Genomic DNA, 21,708 nt, shown 5'->3' with positions numbered 1-21,708 from the left:
GGTGCATGGGAGAAAGCACGGAGTGTAGATGTTGAGCACATTGTAGAAGGAGAGGGCATTAGCAAATAGATGCATAGGGAAACAGGAGGGTTCTGGGGTGTTGTGGTGATTTTCACCAGTTATTTTCTTTGCTGCAAGTTGGGACCAGTACTGTGGGGTGTGTGATAGCTTTCTTTTCCCTTTTCTTCCTCAAGCTGAAATTGACCCATATGATCTTATTCCTGCCTACTTCATACCTTCAGTGAGTAATGTATGATTTTTTCCTGTGCTTCAAGTCCAGGGAGAAAATTCAGAAAAGCCTATTGGGGACAGCTGCAAAGAACTTAGCTGGCATGGAGGGAAGGGGACTGAGATGGAGAGATAAAAGTAGCAGCTGATCAGATTATTTCTTAACAAACCCATCAAAATGTTTAACTTACTGTAGAACCTCTTTTAGTAACTGGAGATAGAGGATAGAGGGCTTAAGACATCCACCCTTTACTAAACAACAAACCACACAGTCTTGTTAGATCACCTTCTTCTTTCTCTCTCTCCTCCTCCTCCTCCTCCTCCTTAGTCTGTCTATGGCCCTCTCATGATGGGTTTAGATTGTAAGGCACCATGTCTTTTTATATGATTTGTCAGTAACTAGCACCGATTGAGCTCTGAAAATGTCATAAAATATTACTGACAGAATAACACAGAGACTACTATAATCACTCCCTAATGATACCATATCAAATTAATCCTCTCTGCCTTTTCTCCAGTCCCCTATCTTGCCATTCAAAGCACTATCCCTGTTTCTGCCTAGTCATGCATATTTGACTTCTTTAGGTCTCATTTATATCCCAGAGTGCCATCTGTTTCTGCAGATGGCCCTTGTTGGCTCCCACTTAAATAAAGAAATGACAGAAGAAAATGGAAAGGTAGAAGGTGAAAGATATAGGAAATGATTTTCTGGGCTGTATGGAGTTCCAAATTTTTTCTTTATATAGGGCATGAATGCCCCCAAAAGTGGTGCAATAGTCAAAGATGAAGTTAGGAGGATTCATATATTCATGTGATTGATAAATCTCTAGTAAATAGCCATGCTTTTATTGATCACAAATGAAAATGGAAAAATGCATATTTGATGCAGAAGAATAGAAAAAACTGTCCAACAATGAATGATGCTAACAAAAAAACTGGCTACTTGGCATCTTTATATTGCCATTTTCCAGAGTCAGAAGAAATTCTGATAGCAAGCATAGCTGGGCATTTAGAACCTATTCAGAGATTGCTGAAAACTCAGTAAACAGAACGAACAATCAACCAGTAACATGAAATAGAACCTTTAAATTTTTCCTTAAAAAATCTACACTTACTTTTGAAAAGCATCTTTGGTTAACACTCTTTGTGGAATAAAAGGCACATTGTACTAGCTAGTGATTGTGATATTTAAAGTAATGATTGTTCCAAAAAGTTCTTTTAGGTTATTAATAGATCCAAGTTTCAATGTTTGGTTGAGTAGCTGAACATCCTTTAAGCTTGAGGTTGAGGGGGACATAGGTGAAATGTTGTTGTTGTTGTTGTTTTGTTTTAGTCTCATGACAGAAGCCTCCTGAATGTAAAGGGGGTAGTGGTATAAAATGATTTAATAAAGAAACTTTTCTGTAACTTCTAAAGATACATATCAGTTGCAAAAAAATTAAAGTATTCATCTAGCATAAGTCAATGTTCTGCGTCACTTTATCATTTGAAAAAATACCTATAATACTTCCTGCTTGCCTGTGTATTATTTACAACAAAAACATGTCAATCAAAAATTATTTTGGATCAATAGCCAAGAATCCAGCCACAAAGCAATTCTCCTCCTTCAGTCTGTTAAAACATTATTCAATGTACCGCTTCAGAAAAAATGCTGATAAAAAAGAGAGCTACAACAAGATGCCCAGATGGTCACCAAATCCAGATTCAAGTTTAGAATCCAATTATTCCAGCGTATAGAAGTTGAATTGAAACATGCTAAACAAAGCAGGCACACTTTTTTAAATCTAATCTGAGAAATTCAAAAGTTAATCAGAAAAAGTTCTAATTCACAAATACGTTACTGGAGTTTATGCTGCTATAGCTATTGACATCAAAGGATTCATGCTGAGTAAAATATGAGTAAGAGTGTCCTAGTAAACATAATGACAAAGAGAGAGTTTGAAAAAGCAATTTCATTTCTGACTACCTAAATTGTTGATAGCAATACAGGTAAATATTTTTTTTTATTCAGAACATAATACTTTTAGTTTGACAACATCCATTTCATTTTCAATTATTGTAAATATCTCAATTATTAGCTCACTTTTTCTTTAGTATTTTTCATACCACAAAAGCATTTTGTGAACAGCAAGATTACTTGATGCTTGTGGTAGCAGTTTTGCTTTGTTCTCCCAGTATAATTATTCCTTTTAAGAAGCCTTTAGTTTCATTAATCTCTGAATTCTTATGTTTGGTTATTAAAATTATGAAAACTGATGTTCTAATAGTTGAACTTTTGCAATAAGATTCTCCAGAATGCCTACAAATAAATGCTGTTTTGTAATTCATTTTTATGTGTACAAGTGGTGGGCAGGTAAACTTTATCATAAATCTTTGCTTCAGGATATTTCCAGATGGGACCTGTGAGATCTCTAGTAAGACAATAAATCATGTTTGGGACAAGAGGCCATCTTTCAATGTTTATACAGCACCTAGCACCTCATTTGCATATTTTCTTGTGCAAGAGAGGGCAGTGTAGATGTAGCCAACTTCTGATTACATTCTTACATAGAATAATGCCTGTTGTAATAGTCTGGAGAACTTTTTTGCTTCTTCAGGTGTTCCACTTCTTATTTCTCCTAAATAATGTCACCCCTCCATGATTTAGTGACATTAGATATATGCATTGCAGGTTTTTTCTGAAATTCTCCATTGTTGCAGCACTATCAAAATTGCCCTGATAGAGTATCAGTGGTGGCTTCCTGAAAATTATGAGTAGAGAGACAGCCTTTTTGGAAATGGCCCACAATTCCATCTTTATCTTGGTTATGGATGGCTAGTCATATGCTAACAAAATTAGTTTGTGACTAGGCTTCTAAACAGAAGGAGCTACTATAGCTTCCCTAGAATTAAAAATAGTAGGGGAAAATCAAGGTAAATCACTCAGGTTGTAACACTTCCAGAGTCATACCACAAAGCAGTCAAAAGCCATGGTAAGGAGAGCTACTGGTCCTTCCATTTCAACTCTGTCTAAAGGAGGCAACTGGTCTGGGATTCTCAGTCCTTCCAAGAAACTTACAATTTTTTCCATGAGAAAACTATGAGGATATGAGTTTGACCTATTGCATTTCAACCGTTCTGTTCTTTCCTATTTATTTGTGTTCTGTGAAAATAATATAAATCATTTCTAACTTCTATGAGGTAGTTAAATTGAATTGCGCTTGAACGGCTTGTTAAATAAAGACTAGTATCAATATTATATCTGTTTCTGATGTCAGCTATTATGTATCTTAAAGTATATTGTATTCATTTGATTTTATGGACCCACAACCTTCTGGACACTGTTTGAAATCCATGTAATATATCTTATTTATAACTGACTTAGTTTAAAGGTCACATGAAAGCAGACAAAACTATTGACCAGATAGCTCTAGAGTCTCCTGTGGGTTGTTTAGTCCAGCAATTACATGAAATCTTGTGTTCATGAAACATGAACATAAGCTACACTTAGATAAGACGTTGATGTGTAAGGCTTTAATCTACTGCTCCTTATGAATGCTGCCTCTTCAGGGGAGAAATTATAGCTTAGGTCCTTTAGACATTTATAACTAACCCAACTTTACTTTTGAAACCCACATTCTGTGATGCATCTATCTATCTGAATTTAGAATGCAGTCAGCCCCTCAAATTCACATTTTGGGGCTACTTTCATTCAGTGTTCAGCTTTCGGGATCAAATATTCACTCAGTTACAGCAGAACACTCACTATAATTAGTGAGCAGAATTTAGCCTAAAGGACATTTGACTGCTTTCCTATGTCTAAATGTTGAAGGGAATCTTTTCAAATGGTGCATGATAGACATTAAAATCCCATTGTGCTGTTCTACGTAGGTGAATTGGATTAATGAAGAATGTACTTTGTCTTTCTGGGTTTAAGTTATAATCTAACATAGTTTATAAATCTATTTATGGTAGGTGTGAGGAAATAATATTTTATCTAGCAGAAGTTAACAAAAATTCTTCAGTGTAAATAGATTGTGTGGTTAAAAGTTGGCTAGTTGCTTGCTTAACAGGTATATTTTTCCCTCTCTCCTCCCCAAATATATTTCTTGGAGGCTTACTGTGATAGCAGGTTAAAAATATAGATTATATACATAGATAGATGGAAGGGTCATTGATCAACATACACATCTCTTTACCATCAATTTTGGGTCATATATATTTGAAATTGTCTGTTCTTGATATAAAAATGTTGGTGTTTTCATCTGTAGCTAAAAGGGCCCTACTGAAGCAATTCAAAACATCTGGGCTCTTTTATATCTGTTTATTTGCGGCTTAGAGGTCTAATTCTTCCCTTTGCTGCACATGTCTGTCTCACTGGATTCAATCAGAGAGACGTGAGCATGCATCTGGAAGAACAATTGTCACGGTAATTCTTTAAAACAGTGCTTCACACCATTTTTTCTTTCTCTTCTTGATGCATTATTCAGAGATAGCACTTATTGATATACTGGTTTTCCCCTTTCTTTTGATCTTCTCAGAGAAAGAATGTTCTAAGAAGGTTTCAAGAGCCTTACACCTTTCATTGATTTGGGGTTTGATCCTGTACACACTAAGGCTCCCATTGACTTCAGTGCTCAGGGCCAAGTCTTTATTTTTATAGATGACCTTAATTCATTTTTATTTTACCACAATTCTTTTCAATTTTTCATATCGCAATTCTTTTAAAATATTTTTTTCTTTGTCTGATTATTTATTATTTCAGGTTTTGTACATATGAGACCGTATTCTTCCCCTCCTTCATTTCTGCAGTATTTTGCACTTTTGGTCAATGTGACTTTGTTTATATTTAGAGTTGAATTATTTTGAGCCTCATATCACTTATCTGAAAAATATGGTTTTCTTTTCTTCAATTTTTTCCAAACATGACGAGTAAATGACTAAAATACTATGCACTGTTACTGCTTTTATGAATGTCATTAGAAAATACACTGTCATCTTCTAAATTCATATTGAAACCTACACAAATATTTCCTGTACTCTTTTTGAATATACTCAGGCCATTCAATAACCAATGAATTCCAGATCAAGATTGTGGGTGAAATTCTGGCCATATTGAAGTAAAGTAAATGAGAGTATTATTCCATTGACTTCAGCAGGACCAAGATTGTCTATGCAATGGTGTGTGTGTGTGTGTGTGTGTGTGTAAAATATTAGAGTAATTCTAGCTAGTGGTATAAAGCAAAAAGGTGGTAAAAGATCTGTCCAAGAAAATTAGTAAAACCGTTAGGAGAAAAGGCTTTTCTTTTTAACATTGGCTATAAATGCTACCTCTGGCATATAGAGCATATCAGATATTCTCTGTATTATTTTCCTTTGTCCTGAAGAAGCTATTTGGTTGGCCTTTTGCTTTCAGGTATCAGAGTCAATTACAGTGCTAACATCAAATCCCAAGTGAAGTCTCACTTCAGTCTCTACTGGCACAGCAGTATGCAGCACTATACATCGTTAAGTCTCGACACATACTGCAATAATTCAGAACAGTTGTCAGTCTCTGATCTTTATCTTCTAATTCAGAAAGCAGAAATAATGATTTATAGACTTTGGCTTCAAACTACAACAATTCTATCCCTTCCTGAGAGGGAGTCTCATAATTTTGTAATGTGTGTTCATGACCTAGTCCGTAAAGTAGTCTCATATCCTGAAAAATGTTATATAGTTTGAGGTTAGTGGTTAAATAAGGAATTTGGATTTGCATTAACTATATCAGTTACTGCCTAATGCCCATCTATAGAAATAACTTCTTGGAATATTGGGTAAAATTTTCATAAGCACCCAAGTGTTTTAGGAGCCTAAATCTAATGGCACCAAACTTTCAAAGTTCCTTAGGTACTTTTGAAAATCATACTCATTAAACCCAGTTTGACTAGTCATTTTCTCCCATGTATTTTCAACACCAGTGGATTGTAGAGGTATATTAGATGTATTAAACATTAAAGACCACATACAAACTTCATTTTTATCCCTAAATTGATGCAACATAATGCAGCAAAAAGAATCTGTCACACCAGTGCTAGTTTCCATGGTTGCATGCTTTCTGTTGTATGTTAGGTCTCCAGAATGAAAATGCAGCTGCTTTCATTGATTTTACTTTAGATAACTGACTTCATATTATGTGAACCTTCTCCATTCACTGGAACAATTTTCCACTTTACAAATTCTCCTAGATTTGATGTCATACTACCATACACCTTTAATGCTGCCCTGATTTCTAATATTTTGGAGCATCTTTTGAAGTTCTTGGGTTTTTTTTTAAAGAAAAGAATGCAACATTGTTCACAGTAGGGAAATGAGGGAATGATGTTTGGACAACAGAACTGAACAGCTAGTTGGAATAAATATTTTGTGAAGCTCCATATGAAGAAAATAACTAAAGCTATAGAAAAGAGAACAACACTACAAAAATTCTGAAGTGGGAAGCTGATGGAGTGTATAGTACTCTGAAGGTACGTCTACACTAGCCCCCTAGATCAATCTAGGGAGGCTAATGAGGGCAACCAGAATTGCAAATTAAGCTCGGGATTTTAAATATCCCGTGCTTGATTTGCATGTTCCCGGCCGGTCACCATTTTAGAAATTGACTAGCCCGAAATAAACTGCCTGAGTCTACACATGGCAGTGAAACGGGATTCCGATTTAAAGCCCCTAATTTGAATTAGCTGGTAAACCTCATTGCAGGAGAAATACCAGCTAATTCGAGTTAGGGCTTTAAATCGGAATCCCGTTTCACTGCCGCGTGTAGATGCAGGCAGTTACTTTGATCTAGTCAATTTCTAAAATGGCAACTGGCCGGGAACATGCAAATCAAGCACGGGATATTTAAATCCTGAGCTTGATTTGCAATTCCAGTTGCCCTCATTAGCCTCCCTAGATCGATCTGGGGGCTAGTGTAGACGTTTTTCCAATATAGAAAGGAGTTTTTTTCTGTTTAATATTATTAATATAATGGGGCAGAGATGGCCATATTGTATATTCTACGTTATTCACATACCACAGAAGGAATTAGCATGACTGGCAATTAATTTTGTTTTTATGTTAGTGTCGATTTTATTTTCCTATAAGCCTTTTTTGATACAGTTGTTTGTGGGTTTTTAATATCTATATACCAAACCATTCTAATGATATGAAGTATTTTAGCATATTTTTTAAAAAAGAAGGCTGGTAAGAGTTGATATGATTTAGTTTGAAAACATATCTTTTACGATGAGTTAATTATGCAAAATTATCAGTTGGTGCTGATTGCAATTCATTTAATGTATAATGACAACTGAATGTATACCTAGTCATGATAATCATATTAAATTGATTTAATCTCAGGCTGAACTATGTTTCACATTAGTCATGGATAATTACAGTCAAAAGGCCATGTTCTCACCATTCATTTACATAATACAAGCATCCTTTTGGATCTCATATGGATTAATTACATTTTGTTTAATTGTATTGAAGCTGCTTTGAATCTGTACATTTGCATGTGGTGTAAAACAGGTCATTAACTCTGAGAAAATGGCTAATTTTCTAATGCAACAAGTTTATCTGAATTGCTAGTTTTAGCAATACCAGATTTGATGATGTAAATGCTCAGTATATCCACATATTTTTTTACATCGTCCTTACTCATTTTGAAGCCTACTTGAAATATTAGGTTCCTACACTTCTCTTTTGTGGGATACATAGATGCCATTGATCAGGTTGCTTTCTGTGTGTGAGGAAAAGCAATAGCCCCTTCCACTACTCTTTCAGGACTTGTAAAGAGTAAAGTGAGCTCTCAAGCTTACTACTAGACATAAGTATCTAAACAGTCAGCATAAGCAATAGTGGAACAGAAAATAAAGGCCTTGTTCATAGACAAAAGAGGAATACTGTTGTTTCGTAACACCATTGCCCCAGAAATACCATAGTAAAATCTGCACCAAAATGTCCTTTTCTGCTCTATTTAGCGCTTTTGGCCAGTTAGCCAACATATGAATATAGTTGTTTTGAAGGCCTGATTTTATAAATGGCTAATGGGGACATTCACATCAGTGGAGTATAGTTCCTCAAATAGGAAAGTATTTTCAAAGTTGAACATCATGCATGCACTTGTGAAGCAGATGGGAGAGAAGGGGCAGATGATAGAACACAAGACAGTGGAGAATAAGGAAGGGAAAATCAGAACAGGGTCATTGGGGCAAAGCATGTGAGCAGTAAGGAAGGCAAACTGATTGGAGACCAAAGGCGGGGCAAAAAGAGGAGCAAATGAAGTGGAGAGACGAGAAATGGGGTGGTCTGAGAACAAAGCAAAGAATGAATACGGGAATAATATTGCTATCCTAGTCTGGTGGCAGAGGTGGTTATTTTTTAATATAGGAAGATATGTGAGACAAGGAAAAGAACCAATGAGAATGGAATTCTTTGCTCTTTTACTTGAAATATTTAGATGTCAATATTTTTATGAACAAACATCCCTGTTCATTCCCCAAGTTTGAAATATTTCCTTGGTTCATAGGTGCCATTCAAAATCAAGTTCCCACAAAAGTAAAGTGAGCTCCTCCAAAATTAAGCTGGGAGTTACAGTATTCAAATCTCCTACTGAGGCTCAGAGTTAAAAGAAGAAAGAGGAGACCCTCAGTTATGGATGACTGAGGACTGGCATAAATGTAGAAACTTTAAGTAAACTAAGTGCATACTGCATACAATCAATATTTCTTACAGGCTATGAGATAAATAGAGTGCTTTTAAGCTTCTTGAAATAACAGTGAGAACAGTAAATTATTGTAAACTGTTCTGGTGATTACAATTTAACAAACGAAATTCAGACTATTTGCAATATAATATCACTGTGTCATCTTATGCTATCATTGTTTCATCATCAGCCAGAATTTACATTGCCTCATTTTCTAAACAGTGGTATTCCATCATCTCCCTCTTTCAGAAACTTTAAACTTATTTGGCTGCAGGACAGTATTGGTGTTCTCCCATTGCATTATAACTGGATTCTCACTTCTTACACAAAATAGGCAAAAACTTGAAAAACAACACATAGAATGGTAGCACTTTAAAGACTAACAAAACATGTAGATGGTATCATGAGCTTTTGTGGGCACAGCCCACTTCTTCAGATAACCGGAGTGTTGGAAGTCCAGAACCAAGAATAAAGAAGGGAAGGAGGAGCGGAGGAGGAAAAAAATGGGGGTGGGGGAGGAAGAGTCATTTGGTAGATAAGTTTCAAAGGGATAGCCGAGCCAATCTGAAACAGGAAAAACTTTAAAAACAACAAATAGTCTATTAGCACCTTAAAGACTAAATAGTTAAAAGAGGCTGATAAGAACCATTAGTTTGCACTAGGAAAGGAAGAATACTAACACCAGATTCCAAACAGACTTCAAGAACCATTGGCACCTTCATACAACCTTAAAAGATGCAGAGGATACTGACTTGCTAGAATCAGGGGATTTAAAATAAAACAATGCCCCATTCATAGTAATACTTATAACTTGCTCTATAGATTACAGAACTATGCTTTCTCACAACACAATACTCACACATCACCAGGCATTTTTTGCTATGCAGTATGTAACAATATATATGAGATTCACATGGCTCCAATTTATGCTTTCAAAGATAACCTGCAGGCCAGATATTTTATATTATTTCGGTTGTCAGATGTTTGCATGTAAATTTATAGCTTCTTTTCTTTTTCTCTTTTCTTCAGGGCATGTTGATCAGGATGGCCCCTTTGGATCTTGTGAAAATAAGTATTGTGGTCTAGGTAGGCACTGTGTTGTTAACAGAGAGATTGGCCAAGCTGAATGTGCATGCATGGAACACTGCAAATCTCACTACAAGCCTGTATGTGGTTCTGATGGAGAATTCTATAAAAACCATTGTGAAGTGCACAGGGCTGCCTGCCTGAAAAAGCAAAAGATTACCATCGTTCACAATGAAGACTGCTTCTTCAAAGGTAAGTGGTTGGACAAAGTCTGGAATACTTTCATCAGGTACATATGTTGAAGCAATTCAATTAAAGCACCAGTGAGACTACACTGGGTATATTGTGAAGAAGTGATGCAAAAAGTTGATTTGACAAGTATCTCCCTCTAGAGATTTCTTGCAGCTATTTTTTTCATTTTACTCAGCATCTCTGAAAACAGTTTGTATAAACCTGGGGAAGTCAAAGTGTGGCTCTGGGACCAATATACGCAAAGAGGTATACAAAGGTAGCTGATGAACGTATTCATCTTAACATAGGATGGTCATCGCGACATGTAATATAAATTCGTATCAGTAACACAAGTATACAGTCAAAGAGTTCCATAGGGTTCCATGTGCTTTCAGGGTTCCCACTGTTTATTGCTTGTTGTAAATGCCACACTAAACGCTGAGATAGCAGTTGGCACAAGCTACATTTATCATATTAAAGATGAGAGTAATCATAGCCTGCTCAATTTTATGCAACTGAAGTGTAGCTCTGAGGCTCCTAGAACACTGCCAGTACAGTCCTTGAATTAAACAATGTTTGTATGCACTGGTGTAAATGATGGAATTATTTTAATGGTATTTTTCTGAATTATGCATTGTGTTTAATGCGGAGAGAAGCAGATGGCTATTCTAGAAAAGCTATTTTTTTTCAACTGAGATGCTCTTAATGACATGATTAGGTTGAATGACTTTCTGTTCTCTTTAGACAGACATTATCTTTTTAACATTTTTTGTGATAAGTTATATCTATAAATACTTGCCCTGTATAAGCAAGTGTATACTGCTCTGTGCTCCAACAGTATATATAAAAAACCACTAAAAACTCAGAGAATTCCATTCATATAAAACAATACAATTTTATTTGTCAAATTAAATGAAATAATAATTGTAAGTCATCAAAATTAAGAGACTCAAAATTAAGAGACTCAAAGATCATTAAGAGAATGTGTGTATGTATTTTAAATCAGTAAATTATTTTAATTGTGGTGTAAATTTATGCAAATATTATGAGCTAAAATTTTCACCCTTGAGTTTTAGAAGATGTATTTAGAGTTTTAATAGAGATGTAGCCGTGTTAGTCTAGTCTAGGTGAAACAAAAAACAGGACTATGTAGCACTTTAAAGACTAACAAGATGGTTTATTAGGTGATGAGCTTTCATGGGCCAGATCAAATTGTGGAAGAAAATAGACATACCACAGATCAAATTGTGGAAGAAAATAGACATACCACAATTTGATCTGAGGAAGTGGGTCTGGCCCACGAAAGCTCATCACCTAATAAACCATCTTGGTATTCTCTAAAGTGCCACATAATCCTGTTTTTTATTTAGAGTTTCACCCTTTACAGTTAAGAAAGATGAATCAAAGAACTGAAATTTGCCCTATAACTTTAGCTTGTTTGTAGTAATAAGTTTGTAATAATGCACTGTATCATCTATAATATAAAAAGCCATCATATTTGTTATCGACCTGAGGAAAAAAATTGGTTTCTAAATTATTTAAAAAAAAAAGAGATTGTGATCTCTTGGAGATATGGATCTCCAGATGAATTATTTCTACACACCCTCCATGGGGTATCTTTGACGATCACTTAGATATTTCACCTAGTTTAGAATGTGTCAACTAATCTAAGTTAATGCAGGTATGTTTTTCCCATGCAGAATGTGATACCAGCAACTGGAGTGCTAGAAAAATGCTGTCAGGGAGAATACAGAATGCATAATTTCTGAAAGAGTGAACTTATGGGGACTAGATTCTGACCCACCCTTCACATGCTTCTGCGGAACAAGAGAGAGAAGGGGTTTCTTCTACCTCCCACACAAATTGAATGAAGTAGTTCTGCTTCTTCAACCATATAATCTTACAGAATTCCTAGTATGTGCTCAGTAGGGTTATGCCATTGAGTCATTTAGGCAAAATCTTAAGAGCTAAGGAAGTTTTCTTGCATGGAAGTCAGAACCTGACTTGATGGTGTCTTTAGAGAATACTTCGATAACCATCAGCTGCCTTCATCAGAGGTGTGTGACAAGCCCTCTGCAATGGCAAAGCCTTCATATTCATGCACAGAGGTTCTGGTCTTAATCTATCACTGATTGTAACTCATATTTAATGATTTTTAAACTAAAAGCAGATAACAGTTATGCACACTGCGTTACCACAGACAGCATTTACTCATAGAGAATATTCTTTTTAGTAGGAAATAACCTTTTTTAACTATTTCCATTCAAGATGCAAATAGCACCATCTGTTATTGCCTGCATTATAAATGCATTTCAAATTATGCTTTAATATAAATATTTCAATGTCTGTGTCATGCCTGGCCAGTCAGATTTCAGACTAGGCAGGCATTTACTTAGTCATTTTTCCTATAACTTTTCAACTAATCTAATCCATACAGTTATTTCTAATAAGCACAATTTCTTCAATCCTTACACGGGATCAGTCTGTTAGAAAACATAATTTACTTACACAAGATTTAAATTTAAAACTTCAGATAGAAAGTGAATATGAATCCTAAGACAAAATAATTGAGAATTACCCCTTTAATAAGGAATATAGGAACATGGAAAACAACTTGCCATCCACCAACTAGAGAAAGAAAATCACAGAAGCAAATGCTCTGTGAGTATCTGAATAATTTTTAAATTGATCTTGAAGAACTTTAGAGCTTCAGCTTAGTGGTATGAAAATACCCTTTGAATAGAGTGGTGCATTATATGTATAATTGAGGGAGTGACATTAAACAAACAAAAGCTGTTGATGTATATTTGGAAACTTCCATTGACATTACAGAGAACTGCTTGTCTGGACTGAGGTCAATATGTGGCCTTATAGACAGAAGGAATATAACTTTATATTGATATCGGAAATACCTTTTGAAATATGCAGGTAGAGACCTTTGAGGGCATACAATCAGTACCCTTGCTTATGTTAGGATACCAAATAGATCTTCAGATATACACATACTTTATACTATAAACAGGAAATATTTGTCTCTAAAACGGACAATTTTTTGCATTGGCCCCAGTGACAGTGGGTATGCTGAGCGAATTGATAGCAGTGATAGCAACAGATCAGTTATTCTCCCCTTTCTAGTGTCTTTCTGTTCTCCTCTGGGAAGACTCATTGGACCACTATCCTCTGCCATCTTCCTTTCCAACCGTAAATGAAGTCTTGTGTGTCTACTGTACAGTGCACTACATCAAATAACAACCAAAGCCGAAGGGATACATTTTTTTCTCTTCTTTCTCTTCTGATTGAGTTCTTAGGCAAACAGCACACATTAATCAGATGTATCAACATAATAGAAATTATAATCCAAAAAGGGATTTTCTTTCCCTTTGCATAATATTTTTCTCATCAGTCTTTTATTGACATTTCTGTAGAGTCATTGAACACACAACAAGTATTCAACAGCATGGCACTACACTGAGGGTTATGACCTGTATGCCTTCTGAAGACAAATGTACTCTGCTGGGAAACTAACCTCTACCTGCAGTTCTCAGATTTATGATATAACTGGTTGCTGAAAATAGCAGCATAAATCAAAATGTCATAACTCAGAACCGTAATCCATTCCATTGCAGGACTGTGTGTCATAACGTCATAACCAATATTGTATGTTGAATCAGGTTGTCAATTAAAAAAAGTCATACGTTCCATTTGTTCTAAGTTGAACGTCATAAAGTCAAAGCCAGTCTATATATGAATCACCAAGAAAGTAAGTTCATATATTCATCAGTATCTTCTGAGCCAGATTGATACTCAGCTTCAGAGTCAAGTGTTCCCAGTCAATGAATGCATTATACAGCTACCTCTGTCAGAAATTGGATCAATTTTTACCATTTATGGTTATTAAAACTGGCCGTTTATTATATCAGACCTAAAATACACTGCACAATTAGCGGAATGTTTGAAAGACCTGGCCTGCACCCCAAAGATCTTACACTTTAAGAATTTACCAAGAAGTGATTACGGTCAGTAGGAAGGTAAAGAGATGGAGGATGAGGGTTATATAAATTAGATCATAGGCTTGATTTGATTATTTTTGCATACTTCATGGTTATTATACGTGATAACATTTTAGTTTGTAGTTTTTGAACAATTACATTAAGTTTTTGAAGGAGTGGAAAAAGTAAGATGGAGCTGGGAAGAGGAGGAACGAAAAGAGAGGTTGATGAGAGGCATAAAGAACTGGGTTAGATTAGGGAAGGGCATATACTTGGTGAAATGAAGTGAAATTTAAAATAATCAGTTTCTGATGTTAGTTGAGCATGTGAACTCTGTTTTGCTCATGTTGGCTATTTAGCTGGTTGAAGGGAGTTTGTGGGTGTAGAGAACACATAAAGGTGTTACCAAATTTGCTCATTACTCTGGGGTATGCTCCTTTATTAGGGTTACTCTTATGGGGCTGGAGGAAGGTTAATAATTCTATCCATGTGCTGCTTGTGCTACTTGTGCTCTCATAAGGTACATCTAGACTACAAGCTTCTTTTGAAAGAGCATCATTAGCTCTTCATTAGCATCTGGAGCAGAGATTTCGCATCAGGCAGTGCTCCTCTGTTTTCGGTATCCCATAGTTCAGTGCGATTCCTGCTTTGGAAGAGCTGGTCTCCATTCTGTATTCTAATGGAGAGGTCTCTCTGTTTTATCTTCAATGCAGATGAGGCTGGGGTGTTTCCTTAATTCTATCACCCTTGTCTGGAGGAATTTAAGTGTGTCTTCCACCGCCTTTTCCTTGCTTTGTCTGTGATTCAAGCAGAGGCCTGGGGGAGAGGGGTTGTTTTCCATGGGTATCACTCCCTGGCTCCCCAAGAGCATGAGGCTGACAGGTCGCCATGCTCTTGTCCCCCAAGAACAGATAACTGGTATGTAAAAAGGCCAAACTTGATGTTCCTAGACTTGGGCCACATGCTTTGTGCCACGGAACTGCTTTTGACTGGTGTACTGGGAGAACTGAGAAATGACTGGCTGACTCTGCCCTTGTTGAGGAAGGGGTGGAGGAGGAGGATAATAAATAACTCCCTGCTATCTGTTGGCACCCTACCATTAACAACTCACAGTGGGTGGTGATTGCAATTGATCAGAGCTTCTCTACTCTGCGCTTCTGCCAGCATCTTTGCTGCATGTATTCTCAGCTAGAGCTAATAGCTGTCTGGCAAGATTAGCAAAGCTAGAATTGTTCTTTCACTTGGGAATTGGACTTCTTTTATGCATGGGACAATGAACCGTGTGATTTAGCAGTTACGTCATCAAATACTACAGACAATATGTAATGCACAGTAAATGGCAGGTGTCCAATACTGACATCAAAGAGACTTTAGTTAGAATTTTTCCTCTTTAGACATATGCATGCATTAGGTGTTGGCCTCACTAATTGCATGCCAATAACTTTATAAAGTTTTATTTAAATGCTAGACTGAAACTCCCCTTTAACACTTAGGACTTCTTTTTGCACTTGTGCTACTCCACATGCTACAGTTCTCATATAAAATGGGTTTCAGTACAAAATGCCAGCAGTTATGTAAAACACTTAAGACAAAAAATCTGTTGGGCCAATATCTCTATAAACCCCCTTTGTCTATCCAAATAAATCTCTGTGTTTGCTCCATTTAACATTCCCATAACTTCTGCACCCACCACCAGTATGATTTATCATCCACAATCCTGCTCAGTTCACTCCCTCACAGAGACTGGAAAATAGGCCTTCCAACATACTCTGAAGGCAATTTTGACAGGGCGAGGCAGCCCCGCACTGAACCTGAAGGGCCCAGCCTGGGTTACCTGGCTGCAGAGGCCCCTCCCCCACAGCCCTACTGAGCATGCCCAGGCTGTAGCTCCACTATGAAAGCCTGGGGAAGGACTCAATCTGGGAGGTCAGCCGGAGGAGAAGGACCTGCAAAGGGAGCTCCTGCTCAGCTGTTGCCTGAGACTCCAGGAGAGGCTGGAGGGGGCGCAGAGGCAAACGGGTGCAACCCAGGGACTGCCTGCCAGGAGACCCGGCCCAGAGGTCGCAGCAAGCTGCACGACTACAGGGGAAGGAACCCCAGGGAACCAGGTAGGAAGTGGCCCAGGGCAGGAGTGGGAGCCTTCTATCCCACCCAGAGAACCTCAGCACATTTTGGCCGGATTGCCCCGTCGAGGGAGTGACCCACTACTTGGTTGCTCACAGGGCCCTGGGCTGGGACCCGGTGGGGTAGGATGGGCCCAGGTCCCCCTACCTGGGGTGCATCCCGGCTACAACACTAAACGGTGTTATGTACTCAGGCCGGAGGGCCTTGGACTTGCCTTAAAGGGCCAGCTTTAAACTGTGTTCTGGACTCAAGCCGGAGGGCCTTGGACTTGAGAGGGTAGGCAGGAGGGGCCCGTCACAGCAATACATCTGGACACTCTTGAACCACATATCAGAATTAAAAAATTCTCTGCTACCAATTCTGTCACATTTAAACCAGAGGGCAGTTGTCAGGAATGACTTCATGGGTAGTGGCAGCAGGGGGGTGCAAGTAGAGGACGTTCAGCTCTGCCCCTGTGCAAACTCACACAGGACTGGGTGAGTGATTGAAACGGGAGGGTGGAGATGAGAGTGAGATCGAGTGTGTTGAAGCTGCCACTGCAGGCTGTGGGATTAGGCCAAAGAGCAGGAGCTAGAACGGGTCTGGGAGGAGGTAGGAAACTCCAGGCCTCCACACCCCCACTAACTGTCACTACATTCTGTCACTCCCTCTTGTAATCCTCCTCACTGCCCCTGTTTACAGAGAACTTCTATCTCTTCTGAATTCACCAATGGCACCTGCCACACTATCACTAGAAAAGAGGCAGTCTCGAATATAGACCTGGCTCAAACCACTGAGAGCTTTGTAAGTCAACAATACCTTGGCTCAGAAATAGACTGGAAGCCGGTGTGTGATAGTGAGTACATTATACGTGTGCTCTGTGGGTATGTCTAGACTACATGGCTCCATTGACGGAGCCATGTAGATGAGATTTCTAGACATAGGGAAATGAAGTGGTGTTTTAAATAATCGCCGCTTCATTTACATCATAATGGCAGCCTCGCTGTGCCGATCAGCTGTTTGGCGGCACAGCACAGTAGTCTGCACGCTCTGCTGTCGACAAGGGAAGCCCTTGTCAATCTCCCCATAATGCCTCGTGGAATGAGGCATATTTAAATTACCACTTCAATTCCCTTTTTTGTGTACACTAATCTACATGGCTCCGTCGATGGCTCCGTCGATGGAGCCATGTTGTTTAGACGTACCCTGTATGTAAAATTCTCTTAATAAGTAGACATTTGCATTATGCCTTATTTTATGTTTTGGAACACTCCTAGCTGTTGTAGAGCACATTGAAGCAACCCATTTGCAATCTGACAAAGCTATGGATAAATAAAGTTTACCTCCTTGTAAAATTATTTAGTAAGTTTCATGAGCTGTATCACTTGTGGGCTTAATTGCCAGTGGCGATATGATATCTGCATGAATAGTTCCATTAATGCTTAAAAACACCTACATACCTGTCAAGTCAATACAGTAATTCTGTAAAATTAGTATAATTTGACTTCACTAACATTTTGTGAACAAATGAGATTTTTGTTTGTAAAAAGAGATGCACTTCTTGTTCATGCTGTTCTAAAGATCATATAATATTTGCATAATATTATATATAAATTGGTCTACAAGATACCAGATTTTTCATAAAGGGTGACATTCCTCTTTCCCTGTTTTCTTTCCATCCCAAATACAACACAAGTATTCAAACCCCATCCAGAGAGTTCTGGGTGAGTTAGAATCCAACTTCCTTCCCTGCACCAGCACCAATCATGTGTTTCAACTGATAGGCAGCTCTACTCTGTTCCTTGTGAAGGGAAATTGGGACACAGCATTTATGATAGTGGAGATCCAGGAGACTCGTCCTTAGCTCTCCATATATATTAGCCAATTCAGGGTCATAGTAGAGTTCCCTTTGACAGTACCAGAGCCTGCCTCTCCCCTTCTGCAATCTACTTGGCAGGGCAGGGCAGGGCTGATATAGTACATGGGGCTTTAACACCTGGGTAAACATCATCTAATACATAATTAAAATGTGAAAACAAACTCTTCATTTAATGTATTAAAATAAATATCAGCACTCTTTACACTGGGGAAGTTTCTCCTAACACAGGAAAAAAAAGCATAGAAACAATGATCAATAATGTATCAACATTCTGCCTACTCTGTCAACTTCCACACTCTGTCAGGTATAACTCCTTGTACATGTTTTTATCAAAACTGTTACTTTTATTAGAGACAATGTGTGGTAATGAAAAGGGACAGGAGACAGTAAAGCTAATTGAAATCGAACTATCCAATCATGAATTTAAATGAAATAGAGGAAATATATTCTTCATACAGACATTTACATAAAATGTAGTTTTTAGAGATCAGAATAAAAACAAAGCATGTAACTGATGTACATCAGCTAATACAATTCACACAACATGGTTTCTTTAGTTTTAATTAAATCTGTGTCAGAATTATCATTAAATGTGGGGAAATATGATTAATGTAACACATTTTTGGCCTTTTGAGATCTTAATAGTTGGATACATTTCCACATTTACATGACATATTGGTGTAATAGCTGTAACTCAGAGATAGCTGGTAAATGACATAGCAATAGATAAAGCAACAGCTTCTATCATTAATAATAGAGTAAATAGGCATATAAACACACACACAAATTGTCAATGCTGAGTAAGAGATATTTAAAATTTACTTTCCCAACAGTTATTAATTGGTAGAGCCTTTAAGTTACAAACATGTCTTGTGCTATTTTACATGGTCTTCCCATTCATAGGCTATCATGACAGCCCTAATTTTCTCACTACATCCAGTTTAAGCTTTCAGAGCTGAGCCCCATAGCCTTTTCCTTATTTTTCTTGTTTTATGTATTTGAAGGTTCTTAGAAGATTTTTTGATGAAAAGTGGACCCTTGAAAAATAACCTCCTCTGCCTGCTTATTTATTCCCTCTCCCATCCTTAGACCCCACTTTTGAAGTTTAAAATGCCTGAGAAGGCTGTATGGAATTGGCTCTGAAAGTTGGCACTGCTATTCAGAATATTGATCAGTTTGGGCTTTTCTCTCTTTGCTTTTTGCCAAGGATGGAAATGTTTTCTTGGGGGTAACTTTTAGAGAAAATTCAGGGAGAAAAAAAGTGAGAGAGAAGAAAATGTCTGTCTTTTTTTCAAATTAGAGAATATTTTGATTTCAGAAAAGTAGTAATAGGACTTAGAAGGTGTGATATTATCAGGAGTAATTCAGTCTGGTTACTATACAGTTGACAGTAATGAATGTGCATACTGCCATTTTATTGGTTAACATGCTATAAGTTGAATGTGGTTTTACTTGTGGTTTATGAGAGCAACTAGAAAGCTCAAGAGTTTTAATAATCTGATATAAAAGTCATGTATTTCTCATTTCAAATGGTTAACATCCACTGACAGTGATGTGATGGCTGATTAGTGGCCTGACACCTTCCTCTTCTCCCTCCTCAGCACCATTGCTTGCCACATAGGCTGGAGATAAGGCTTCAGCTGCTACCCACCCTTTTCTTTCCACTCTTTGCCTACTTGCACAAAGTGAAGATGATCAGATGTGAAGTCCCAGAGTCAATTTCCTGTCCCAGAGCTATGATCCAGACAATTCAAATATGGTCACACAGGAAGCAAGACTTGATGAGCTGCTGTGACCAGGGTTTAGAGTAACCCTATGTTAACAGCTTCATGATCAAAGATGTCATTATTTGCTTCCATGTATAACAAGTATGTAGACACATATTGAAACCAAATGTAGCTGTTGGTGATCATCTTTGAGAAATCATGGAGAGTGGGTGAAGTCCCAGAAGACCGTAGAAGAGAACATTGTACCTATCTTTAAAAAAGGGAAACAGAGAGGATATGGGGAGTTATAGATTAGTCAGCCTAACTTCAAAAAATTATTAAGTAATCAATCGGTAAGCACCTCGAGGATAATAAGGAATTGCAAGTAGGGATTGTCTAGAACATATTAGGCAAAATCAACCTCATTTCCTTCTTTTATAGAGCTAATGGGTGGGGCGAAGTGACGGATGTGATATATTTTGGTTGTAGTAAGGCTTTGTCGCAGTCCCACATTACATCATAAGAAAGCTAATGAAAAGTGATATACATTAAATTACTATAAGACAAATGCATACCTGTACTGAGAGTAGCTATGACTAGTTTACTGTCAAACTGAGATGATGTATCTACTGGAGTCCTGCTCGGTGGGGTGGCTGGGGAGTCTGTCTTGGATATAGTAATATTCAACATTTATTTGAATGGTTTGGATAGTGAGGAAGATATGAAGAGACCACACTTATAGTGATGGTCCATTAGTGATGATTCTGAACTGAGAGGAGATTCAAAATCACCTTGAGAAATTGAAAAATTGTTCTGAAGTAAACAAGATAAAACACATCAGTGCACATAGTGAACTTTTTGTTTTCATCAGCAGGTTTTACATGGGACAGTTAATCCATGATACATTAACATATGGGTAGAAATCACACCTCTATGATGTCCATTGGTGCTCAGAGTAGACAAGCCTTAAATGTTAAAATCGTTATATACTGGAATAGGCTATCATGGGAGGTTATAAAATTCCCATCACTGGAAGTTTTTAAGAACATGTTACACAAACATCTGTGAGAGATGGTTTCTCTATTTGATGATGCCTCAATGTGGGGGCTGGATTTGATGACATGTGGAGTCCCTCTAGCCCTATGTTTCTTTGATTCTGACACCTCACCAATATCAGTTTTTTTGTTTTTTTTAAGATGGCGGTACATATATTGAATTGAATGCTCTTGCAGTTAGAAAGCAGTACAGGGCACCAGCATTTCTAACACTTGTTGCTTTAGACTTTCTCAATAGTCTTTTAATATCCATTCTCAATGTGCTGGGAATTGCAAATGTACTGATTACAGACATTATGAAATGTTCTTCAATCTATACATCTAAATTATATGTGATTATTTTTTTAATCAGTTAACATTCCTCATTTCACAGGTTAATTTGATACAAAGTTAGTGGACACATGCTGCAATCACACTTGAGGGTGTTGGTGGATTTCTCCCTTCCCAGCATAGTCCTCTCTGATTATGACACATTACTCATTTTTTTCCCCATTGCACAGCTATTGTTTACCCCTACTGCAGATCCTGTTTTCCCTCTACCAGATAATTGGCACAGCAGCTTCTCAGAGATGAAAGGGAACTACCATGGCCTTTCTTGTAAGATTGGCATCAATTCCACCCATGTAAATTGGTCAGATGTAAGAGTCTGTAAGACTATTAAGACATATGTTCTGTCCTGTTAGATAAACCGAGCAATTCGATGTATGTCTAGGTGCTAATAGATCTGCAAAAAACCTCCTTAAGATAGCTAAAGGCTCCCCAGGATATAGGAAAAGGCACAAGAGAG

General features: G+C 37.5%; 1 protein-coding gene across 2 annotated transcripts in view; it reads left to right on the top strand.

Annotated features, from left to right (window-relative positions):
- FSTL5 (follistatin like 5) overlaps positions 1 to 21,708 on the top strand; it is a 560,578-nt gene that overhangs the window by 175,288 nt on the left and 363,582 nt on the right. For both annotated transcript variants that reach the window (XM_006121877.4, XM_006121878.4), the window contains exon 4: positions 9,962 to 10,210. In XM_006121877.4, the coding sequence (XP_006121939.3) occupies positions 9,962 to 10,210 (249 nt within the window). The remainder of the gene's footprint in view (positions 1 to 9,961; positions 10,211 to 21,708) is intronic.

This window comes from Pelodiscus sinensis, chromosome 5 (assembly GCF_049634645.1).
Source record: "Pelodiscus sinensis isolate JC-2024 chromosome 5, ASM4963464v1, whole genome shotgun sequence".
Lineage (NCBI taxonomy): Eukaryota > Metazoa > Chordata > Testudines > Trionychidae > Pelodiscus > Pelodiscus sinensis.
Note: the sequence above shows the minus strand (reverse complement) of the source record. Positions and strands in the feature narration are given on the sequence as shown.